Source organism: Eschscholzia californica, unplaced genomic scaffold (assembly GCF_041429995.1).
Source record: "Eschscholzia californica isolate CP2 unplaced genomic scaffold, dmEscCali1.0.p SCAF_5, whole genome shotgun sequence".
NCBI classification, from domain to species: Eukaryota; Viridiplantae; Streptophyta; class Magnoliopsida; order Ranunculales; family Papaveraceae; genus Eschscholzia; species Eschscholzia californica.
Genome location: NW_028238472.1, coordinates 9,278,100 through 9,289,261, shown reverse-complemented (window position 1 = coordinate 9,289,261; position 11,162 = coordinate 9,278,100). Strand labels below are relative to the sequence as shown.

At 34.4% G+C, this 11,162-nt stretch overlaps 2 protein-coding genes across 2 annotated transcripts; one reads left to right on the top strand and one right to left on the bottom strand.

The window, feature by feature from the left end:
• Positions 1 to 5,679: 5,679 nt before the first annotated feature.
• LOC147536870 (ethylene-responsive transcription factor 5-like) lies at positions 5,680 to 6,975 on the bottom strand. The gene has a single exon (XM_086643010.1). The coding sequence runs from the start codon at positions 6,726 to 6,728 to the stop codon at positions 5,817 to 5,819; it is 912 nt and encodes a 303-aa protein (XP_086499136.1). The 5' UTR covers positions 6,729 to 6,975; the 3' UTR covers positions 5,680 to 5,816.
• Positions 6,976 to 9,821: 2,846 nt separating this feature from the next.
• LOC147536869 (uncharacterized) lies at positions 9,822 to 10,679 on the top strand. The gene has a single exon (XM_086642709.1). It carries the CDS (start codon positions 9,822 to 9,824, stop codon positions 10,677 to 10,679), a length of 858 nt encoding a protein of 285 aa, XP_086498835.1.
• Positions 10,680 to 11,162: the final 483 nt, after the last annotated feature.

The window sequence follows — 11,162 nt, the reverse complement described above, 5'->3', positions numbered from 1 at the left end:
TCATTTAATTATCTGAAGGAAAATGATCAAATACTCAGCCACAATCCCGGCTCAATCTGGGCCTGGGCATGTGGCCGGATGAGATTTAGAGAGAGAAATTTAAGTACTTTGTCTCTCTAAATCTCAGTCGGCTACATACCCCAGGCGGGATTGTGGTCGGACGTAGCATCAGGGTTCTTATCTAAAACTCAATTAGAAGTAGTAAGAGGAGCTCCTAACGGACTAACGGTTGGAACGAGATCCTAGCTAAACATTAGTGAGACCGTATTTTGTAATTTTGAGAGAGTTTAACTTATCTAAATCAGGAAGACAACGCTTTGTTGAATTCATCTTTTCGAACATTGAAGTTAGACCTAAAGTTTGTCTAAATCTGATTTCGTATGAATTAGTCATTAACAAAATATTGTGGTATTCGAAAAGCCTGACCGCAAATTGTATTTTAGAGTTAGTCTCACATCTAAGATATACTGCAACTCTTACTTCCTTATATAAAGAGTCTTCCATGTGTAAGAGTAGATTCTATTAAATGATAAGGTCTTATGTGTGGTGCAAATCACGCAAACCACATAATGCACGCGTGTGGCGTGGGATTTATGGCGCATTGGACGTCTTAGAGGTTCCCACACGCATTTTGCACATACGAATCGTCGTGAGGAGCGATTGTAGCCTTTCGTTTATAATATCAAAGATCTAATCCAACTGTTGAGATGTGAGGAGCGGGTCAAAGCGATCTGGCAAACAAGATGTTGAGCGCGTACTAGGATAGACTTGTTGAGGATCTAATGGTGAGTGTCAGAGCACTGGATCAAAAGAGATCTATTGAGATCCAAAGGTACAGATCGCACCTGAAAGATAACTGTCAAATGTGACTGTTTGAAAGCAGATATTTGTCTATAGACATTCATCTAAAGTGTTGCCAATATTCCTATAAATATAAAACAGAATGCTAGCTAACAAGATAGTAAAATTCTTCATTATCATTCATATTCTGCAAAGGCCTTTCGAATCTTAAGAAATCAGTTCGTTAGTCGTTCGTATTACTTGTGCAAAGTTCTGATCCATTCAAAGATTTGAAATATTTATTGTCATTAAACTGAAAGGTACAACCGTTGTGTCCTGGGGGACAAACACCAGATTGGTTTCGGTATTAATACTAAGGTGTTCACTATCTCAAGAAAAGAAACAACTTGATTCGTCTTTTTCTCATTCATCTTTTCCGTTTTAGTTTTATTATGGGTTAATTTCGCAATTTGTAATCAACTCACCGTTTTGGCCCACATAAGTGTCTGGTAGTTCGATTCGGCCCCCAACTTTCTGTTTGGCCCCCAAATTTTTTCTAAGCCACCCCATTCTACCCTCATGGTAATTCTGTAATTTAATTCATTTATTTTCTTTTTGTCCACCTCAACTCAAATTTCCACATCACCTTCTCCACATAAGTTCGCCGGAGAAGGTCGCCGACCGGCACATGTTTTCGGCGACTTTGAAACTTTTTTTTCTTGTCTTCCCTTTCACGTCTATCTTTTTGGAGAGATGATGTTGAGGACAGACGTGATGAAATGGATGAGAGAGAGGGAGAGATGAGGTGTCTTTAGTGTTTTTAAAGTGAATTTCATTTTGCCCCCTAGTTTGGTCTTAAAAGATTGAAATTTTTAGGGAATGCGTCCAAATTAAAAGAGGGGCAATTTTGAATTAAAAAATCACTTTTATAAGAAGGGTAATTTTGGAAACAAAAAAATTAACCATTAAAATTAACTAACGGTGTTAACAAGAGGGGGTCAATTTTGAATTTACAAAAAATAGGGGGTTAAAAAGGAAACAAGTCACAAAGTATGGGGTCAAACATGAAATAACTCTTAATTATTTTGTTTTAATTGAACGTTTCTGAAATCAGTTTAAAATACAGTAAAAATTTCATAAATTTATTTCGATAACTTGATTTTTGAAGTTACTCAGAAAGACACCGTAAAGTGTATCCCTGCTTTCATTAAGATATGAAGAATATGTTATCGTTTTCAAAATTTCAAAACAACACTAACCAACTTAAAGGAGACCCTAAGTTGTTATGGGGTTGACCTTTAACTGTATGTCCCTTTCCTATTAGATGGACTTGAGTATAAGATATGCAAATGATAAGACATTCTAAACAAGCCATTATTGTGGAATTCACACTTAGCAATTTTGGATATTTCTTATATGTGAATAAATGGTGAATGTAGTTTTTTCTTTTATTTATCACCTGTATTTACTATTTACGTTAAATATTGTAACTTACTGACACCAAGAAGCTGAAAGTAACCTCATAGAGGTAATTTCTAAAAAGGTCAAAATAATATTGAAAATAAGTAGAAAAACACAAAACATTTGAAAATTATTATTCAGGTCAAAAAGTGTGCAAATACTAAAATACTCTTTTTTGTCATTTTGTGTAACTAATTTTTTTATTTTTCTTTAAATTTTAAATCGATATAATTTTTGTTTGAGATGTCGGATTTCTATAAAAATTATATATTTAGAAATGATTTTTCATTAGCTTTCTAACAAGATCCACTTTCAATACTTTTTTTTCAAAAAAAAAAAAAAAACCAGAAAAAATGCCGTTTTTTTCCTTTACGTTTTTCTGCAAACTTGTTTGCAACAATCTGTTATGCAGACGTGTTTGCAACAATCTGTTATGCAGACGTGTTTGCAAAAATCTGTTATGCAGACGTGTTTGCAAAAATCTGTTATGCAAAAGTGTTTGCAACAATCTGATTTGCAAACATGTGTTTGCATAATGTAAATTGCAAACTGTATTTGCAAAATATAGATTGCAAACACGATTTGCATATCCTGCAAACTCGATTTGCAAATCGAGAATATAAACTATTGGGATGTTCGAACCACTCGGTCCAGCTCAATCGGTTGATGCATCAAATTATTCAAAATTTTCACTGCAAAAGAACAAGCTATCGAAGTTGTTTTGATGATTCGACAAAATAACAAGAAATATACTGATAAACTAAATTCTTATAGACAAAAGTACCATTCTTCGAATAAGAACAATACAATAAAAACTAGAGATGCTATTGCGAAATATTTTCAGAACCTTAAAAAGAAGCAAGCGAGATAGGAAACAAATGCAAAATGCAGTCACTAAGATACTGAAGTTGCTTATTTGTGACCCTTTTTCTTCCACAAGTCGCCGAACATTCGAATTCCAGAGCCTTTCTTTTTTCCACTGTCAAATCCATCTTCAAAATCATCGTGTGTTAATGGTAAAGGGTGGAAACCAAAATATCCAACATCAAAGAGTTGTTTGTCCGTTGACCTACATCTCTCAGCAACTCTCTCTTTCATATCTACTCCGGACAGTACAGTTGCTGCTGCATCAGCAACTTTCCTCCATTGTTCAATTTGCACTGTGAGTTTCTGCATCAACATACTCAAGGACGTTACACACTGCTGAATTAGAATAGACGAACTAAGACACTCAAGGACTTTACACACTGCTGAATTAGAATAGACGGACTAAGACAGACGCATAAACAATTACCTTTGTAGTCATATTGGACATCACTCATCAATAATAAAAGAATATTTTTTTAGAAGTAGGTAGAATATTTAGTTGATCATTTCAATTTACAATTACTAGCGCATTCATGAACAATAACAAAAATCAACAATGGGACTGAATAATGATTCAATACTCACCTTTTTGGAGATTTTTTCTCTCTTCAAATAGTGGCTTCAAATTGAGTGAATTAGTAAGCATGGCAGAGAAGAATTAGTATCAACAGTAAACAACCCATATGATTTTTCATGGAGGTCTATTCCAAGCAACTAAACAGCCTTTTCCATTTCTCTTTTTTTGGGCATAAGCACAATGAAAGAAGTTCAATGAATCACATCTCTTTCAGACATTTCATCGAACAACTTGCGTCTACATTCAACAAATCCACATTCAACATCAAAGAAATAAAATAAAAATCGGAAATTGAAATTCTTCCTTAAGAAGTAGAGTAAATTAGGGTTAGTTACTCTTCTTGCCTTCTTCAATGAACTCATTAAGGTTAAACACAGTAATGCGAATCCATGTTTCTTGCAAAGTAATCACACACTTTATTTTTCTCAAGCTAATTAAGCATTCTTACATCCCCAGTGAGAACCGGTTGGTTACCAAAGACATTAGAAAACCTAATTGTTTCACAAATAAGTAGCAGGTAGTAACCAAATTGGCACTACTTTCAAGAAGAAGCATTCGAAAACCAGTTCTGCAATTACAAAGAGTGAAACCTACTTATTTGAAGAGGCAATCAAAAACCCTAATTGCTTAAGAAGCAAATAAAAAACTACCAAGCAACTTTTTTGCATTTTATCCATTTACATTTGAAAATGAGTTACCAGACATAAGTAGAGAAAAGTGATTAAATCAGTAGAGATACGAATTCAACCATGAGAACGTCGTCTTTCAGGATCAAATCGAACACTGTACACTACTTGATGGAGAAGAAGATGAAGAAGACGAAGGTCATGGTATTCTAGAGAGAGAAAGTAAAAGTAAAGACATAAGTACAATATATTTTTGTAACAAAGGAAATAGGAGTGTTTTAAAGTTAAAGGGTAGTTTTGGAACTAAAAAAATAGAAAATGACTTGATTGATGATTACCTATATTATTCCAAACCTTATGTATCATTATCAATAATATTATGACAACTTTTGGTTAATACGAAAAGATGATGGCTTTTTCGGTTATTATAATAAGTTTTTGAACCCAACGAGTCATATTCCCAACCTCATAAACGGAAGAAAGAGGGAAGTGGGAAGAAACAAATGTAAAACAAATAGAGTTAATTCTTATTTGGCCCCCTACTTTGTGACCAACTTCTTTTATGACCCCCAAATTTCTGTAAATTCAAATATGGCCTCCTATTTTCATGTAAATGCCACAACTACCCCTCCCATTAATATATTTTCAAAATAAAATTAAAAAAATAAAACTTAAATTCCACCTCACTTCCCTCTCAACCACTCATCTCTCTCCACGTCACCTCTCTCTCCAACTCACCTCTCTCTTCAACTCACCTCTCTATCTCTCCAACTCACCACTCTCTGATCTCTGATGAAGATCACCGGTCGGAAAATTTTCCACAAAGGAAGCTGGTCACAAAGTAGGGGTCCAAATAGAAATTAACTCAAACAAATATAAATTCAAAAAAAGTAAAGAACTAAACGTGGACAAAAATGATCCACCATTGCAAAAAGATACACATCTAACACTTATATAAGCAGTAAAATGATCTTTTATGCTTTGTAAACTCAAATAAGAACATAAACTAGATCATAACCTAACTATTATTAGGAGTTCAACAAAAAAAACTATTATTAGGAAATGGAGAGATGATTAGCTTGTGTAAGACCAGTATTCTAATAATTTCAAGTAAACAAGATCCAAAGGAAGTCTTAAGAAAATTCAAATCTTATTTTTTTTTTTCTTTTTTTTTTCAGTGCTAATAAATCTTCCAATCTTCCATCAAAAGCATAATCAACTAGCAATACTTGAACCAACAATCTTATGTATCATTTTATCCTTAGATAATAACTAGATAAATCTTTAATCACACACAAGAATCAAAATCAAAATAGTTTGAAACAATGGAGAGAGAGAGGGATAGATAGTGGCCAAGGAAGTGAAGTAGGAAGTAACAATGTAACATTGCATTTTCTAAATAAAATGAATAGAATCAACAAATAGGATAGGTGTGTTTATAACCTAATAACACACTCTCACCTAATACTACTTTACAACAAAATAAAACGTCATCCATTGAAACCTCACACTGCCATAAGCTGTTGGAAACTATTAAATGACGGAAGCCGAGATAACGGTGACAGCAGTGAGACGTCGAAAATTTCGTTACCGTCACACTGGATGTCAGATACCGGCGATGTTTCTCTCTTAATTTGTTTAACGATTTTGATCTCCTTTTCTGTTTCAATTTCTTTGTTGCGTCTTTTCCGGCAATTTTTTATCGCCGGTTCGTCGGATAATTCTTTTCCGGCTTCAAGAGGGAAATTACAAATTGCTTTGCTTCCTCTCATCTTGAAAGCAGCACGATCATAAGCTTTAGCAGCATCAATAGCAGTATCAAAAGTACCTAACCAAACCCTAGAACCTCCACGACTAGGATCTCGAATCTCCGCCGCAAATTTCCCCCATGGACGTTGCCTTACTCCTCTATATTTCCTCGTCTCGCCGGACTCCGACGGTTTTTGTTTCGATTCTGTTTTCTTCACTACTGGCTTATTATCAGAATCCGATTGATTAGAATCCGATTTTGAGGTCTGAGAAAAATTGTACATTTTAGGAGTTGATTCAAATTGGAAGTAATCGTTCTGGTTCTGGATCTTCTGATCAAAAGAAATCGAATTGGGCGTAAATTCAAAAAGACAAGGATTACTGTTTATTTCTTCAAAATTGAAGAAATCACCTAAGATTTCATCAACATTTGGTACTGAATCAAAAGAATCAGAAGTAATTGATGATTGAAAAACATCATCAAAGCTAGAAACAGAGCTTTCAGTTTGTGATGAAGTTAGAGAATCTGATCGAGAAACCGCCGGAATTTCAAATTTCTGTTCAAATGAAATATCATCAAGGAAGCTTTCAAGTGAAGCGAAATCACCGAGGAGGTGTTGTCTGATTAGATCAAGAGCTGAGGATTCGTCTTGGGTTGCCATTTTCATATATGTTTTTAGAGGGAGAGTTTTTTTTTTTTTTTTTTTTGTTGGAGAGGAAGAGGATTGAGAGTGGAAGAAGGGAGGAGGGAGGGATTTATAGAGGAGGGAGATCTTGGTTAGTGGTCAAGAAAATGGTCTTCAAGAGGAGACTAAAAGGTAGGTTCTTGGATCTCACCAGGAAACAACCATTTACTTTTTGTTGTTTTTTTTAGCTATAATTAACATGTACTATCTAAAATAAGTTACACAATGATGTCACTTCACAAAACCATATAGAGTCATCACAATTTTATACTTATCTTGATCTTAATGTTTTGAGCTCCTAGTTTACATAATGCTACTTTTTTAATTAACTCATTTTTTTTTGTCACCGAAAGAAATAATTCTTATGTGATCAGAGACATAAGATATACCAATGAAAAAAGAGCATGGGTTAAGTACTGATACTCGTGATGATGACTCGGGAATAATGTTTTACTTCATGGTTGTATTTCTTTATGAGATCTTTCTTTGTTTATATTGGGCTATTCTCACATGTGCAGAAGTGGAACCAAGAGTTCGCAAAAAGATAGACCTTGTCACATGATTTATTTTTATTTTTGTTGAAAGACAATACATTAACATAAAGACTCTATTACAATAAACCAAGTAGTAAAACAAAACTACAATAAGTAAACTAGTAAAACAAAATAACAGAACTGAAGAAGTGCATAATATAATTTCGATTTGTATAGTCGTCTTCATTCCGTAGCTTGCGAGTCTGGCAACTCTTCTTGAGAATTATATGATATTTGATCTTGAGAGTGCGTCTGGTTGATTTCAAGATGAAACTTGTACCTAACTTCCTGTAACACTTAAGATGGATTCAACATACACCCAGAGTTTCAAGAAGAAACGAGGATGTCTACAAGATGGAACCAAAAAATGATTCTGGATTATCCATCAAGTATTCTCCATATAGAGAGATCATATCTATTCCCCACTTTATTATTTATTTTTATTTTTTTTGTCGAAATATTTCCCACGTTATAAATGGGAAAAAAGTGAAAAATTTGTATCGTTCTTTTGACAACAAATGCAGTGCCAAATATAGAACCAGTTGTACGAGGGTTTGCTCTTGTCATTTCGAAAATAGTTGCACATTTTCAATATGCCTCAATCTCAGTTTTAAAAGTTATATATCTGAGCTGATTTAAAAACCGCCTCAATATATTGAAGATCATGAACTTTACCGTGGAAATAGTAGTTTTACCCCCATGCTGTCGTAAGCATCGAATTGTCAAAATCTCTTATAATTGCTCTAAATTTAGTTGGCCCACCATTAATAGACCATTTTTTTTCTATCCATCTTCGCACCTCTGAAAAGTGATAGTTTTTATACAGGCCAATGACATGTAAATGAACACATCTACTGATCGTTGAGTTGGTTGGATACTCCTGTAAAACATAAAGCGATCATGAGTTTAATTTTTTATGGAGGTAGTTTATCTTCTTGAGTTACCCTATGTAATTTATTGTGTAAATAAAGGTATGTCAAGATAGATTTTAGGATCCATTATATAGTAGACTTTTAATGTTTTCTCTCGTCTTTAAAACCACAAACATTAACATTATACAAAAGTGTATATATTTATTCAACAAATTCTATTCTCATAACTATTAATGCCCGGTAATGACGTAGTGATTCTCAAAGTCCAAAAAAAAAAATATTCTGTAATGAGGCGGAGCTGTCTGGTGATCCATATAGTACAATCGTCATTGCAATATTGCACCACATTACTACTAGAAAAAGGTCCCCAACAATATAAAAGGAAAGAAAGGAGAAAATCAATTGGAGAAAACTGCCAAGGGACACCCAAGACAAAGGTCCCCCTACAAATGCATTTTAACCAAGTGGCTGGAACCACTCGCCCAACTCTCTGCCTGGTGGTCCAAAATTATGTACTATTTAAGTATATGTTTTTGGAGTAGCACTTAAGATTTTAATCTTTTATTTTTTCAAGATATTTTTCTTTTATTTTAGTATCAAAAGGAGAATCTATCTTCCATGTTCCTTCTAAAAGTAGAAATCCTGTTGTTAGTGTCTGCCAATAAATTAAAAAATTCCAATTACAAACGTGGGATAATTAATAAAATAATAATATTTGCTTATCTTTACTTAAAATAATCTAGGATAAGATTTTGGAATTTAGGTAAAAGAGAATGTCAAGTTGAGCAGTAGATACAGATGAATATGGGAAGTTTTAAATTTGAAACATGGGGAAAGTACGAAAAGGGACCTACCATAAACGTGATGTTGTACCTCATTTGGATGCCCTATTTTAAGGAGGAGCAGACAGTAGGTTCTGCATGACCCTTCAACAAAAAAAAAAAAAAAAGGTCCTGAAGATTGACATGGTGGTCTTGGTCAATGCTCTTGGACCTTTGAATAGGGTGCTTCCCTCTCTGGGGCTATTGAATAGTTTCTCTTAGATCATATTAGCTCATAAGTTTTGTGATTTGACATGATAACGCGGTGGACTGGGGATAAGAGCTCTAGCAGAAGTAAATGACTCACTCATTGCAAAATTGACTTGGAGATATCTTACTAATCCAGACGCCACATGGGTGAAAATCCTAAACTCGAAATACATTAAAACAGGAGATTTCTGGTCAGTATCTAACTCTTCTCCTGCTTCTCCTGTTTGGAAAGCCATTTTAAATTTGAGAGACACATTCTCCTCTAACATTCTGTGGCAAATAGGAGATGGCAAACATGTTAATATTTGCTCTGATCCTTGGTTAATTGACATGCCCAATAGGAGACCTAGCCTGATTAATAATCTTCCACCAGATATCACTAAGGTTTATCACCTTCGCAACATAGACAATACAGATTGGAACATGAACTTATTACTTCAACATTTTGACCAATCTTCTATTGAGGCTATTACCTCCATTAATTTAAACCCTTCTCACAATGAAGATACTCTTATATGGACACCTATTGACTCCGGCCGGTTTACAACTAAATCATTCTATCATCTCATTAGGGAGAAACCTGTTCTTAATGACAGAATCAAAGAATTTCCTTGGAACAAACTTTGGAAAAGATAAAATATGAACCCTAAAATTCAAAACTTCATTTGGAAAGTTCTTCATAATGGCATTGCAACACTTAACAATTTAGGTAAGTTTAATACTACTATCTCTACTGCATGTCTAATGTGTAATACAGGGGAAGAGGAAATCATCGATCATTTATTTGGGGATTGTCAAATGTTCAAACAACTAATAGATAAAACAAACGATATCAGGCTAAAAAATCTCACTATGGATCCCATCAAGAATTTATCAGAACTACTGAATAGAAATGAAACCATAGATGATGAGTGGAAAATTTACACTTATCTTTTATGGTGGTGGTGGAAAACCAGAAATGAGAAAGTGTTTAGATCTAAAGAACCAGATCTCCAAAGGTGTTGGTGGTCAATCAAACAGGAAGTAAGTCTCTTGAACCCATCCCTTTCTAACCCTATTTCCTCCTCAGTCATGCAGGTAATCGATTGGCTTCCTCCACCATCAACCAAAATCAAAATCAATGTTGACGGAGCTTTTGAACCTCCTTTAGCAGCGGCAGGTGCTATTGCTAGAAATGAAAATGGAGTTATTTTAGGTACTAAATCCACCAAATTCCAGGCGGTGTCGCCCCTCCACAGCGAAATGATAGGATTCAGATTAGGGTTTGAACTCAGTATTGAGCTGGGTTTGGGCTTATATATCTTAGAAGGGGATTCGAAATCAATGGTGGATATGCTCTCTGAAGGAGATTGTGTGTTACCGTGGCGCTTATCTAGGGAATTAGGGATGCTGCGTAATGACATCAGGAGTAGCAATGTGGAGTTACAATTCTGCCCCCGAATTTGCAATTCAGAGGCTCATCAATTGGCTAAATCTGCATTACATCCTTCGACTTAAGCTATTTGCTTTTAGTCCTTTCAGTTAACTTTAAGTATTCCTTGTAGCCTACTGTTGCTTATGATACTTGAACATTGTATGGTTACTGAATATTTTATTTATGAAAGCTATTATCAAAAAAAAAAAACACCAACATATGTTGAAAATATGTCAACAACACTCCCATAGAGTAGTTTTTTTTCCAATGAGATTCCTATGGAGTAGTTACAAAGCTACTTCATCAAAAAAAATGGAGTAGTTACAAAGCTAGTTTCCAAACTCATATACATGTTATCTTTCCAACAAAAATTAGTTAACAAAGTGATAATACTTAGAAATCGACTACGATTTACGTTCGTCGTTACAATATATTGATACATCATGAAAATGTGATAAATACGAGAACCGTTTAAGTTAAACCATTAATTAGTGAAAGATGTCTAAAGTCCAACAATACGAAAGAGGTCTAAAGTCCAACAACATGAAAGAGGCCTAAAATCCGAC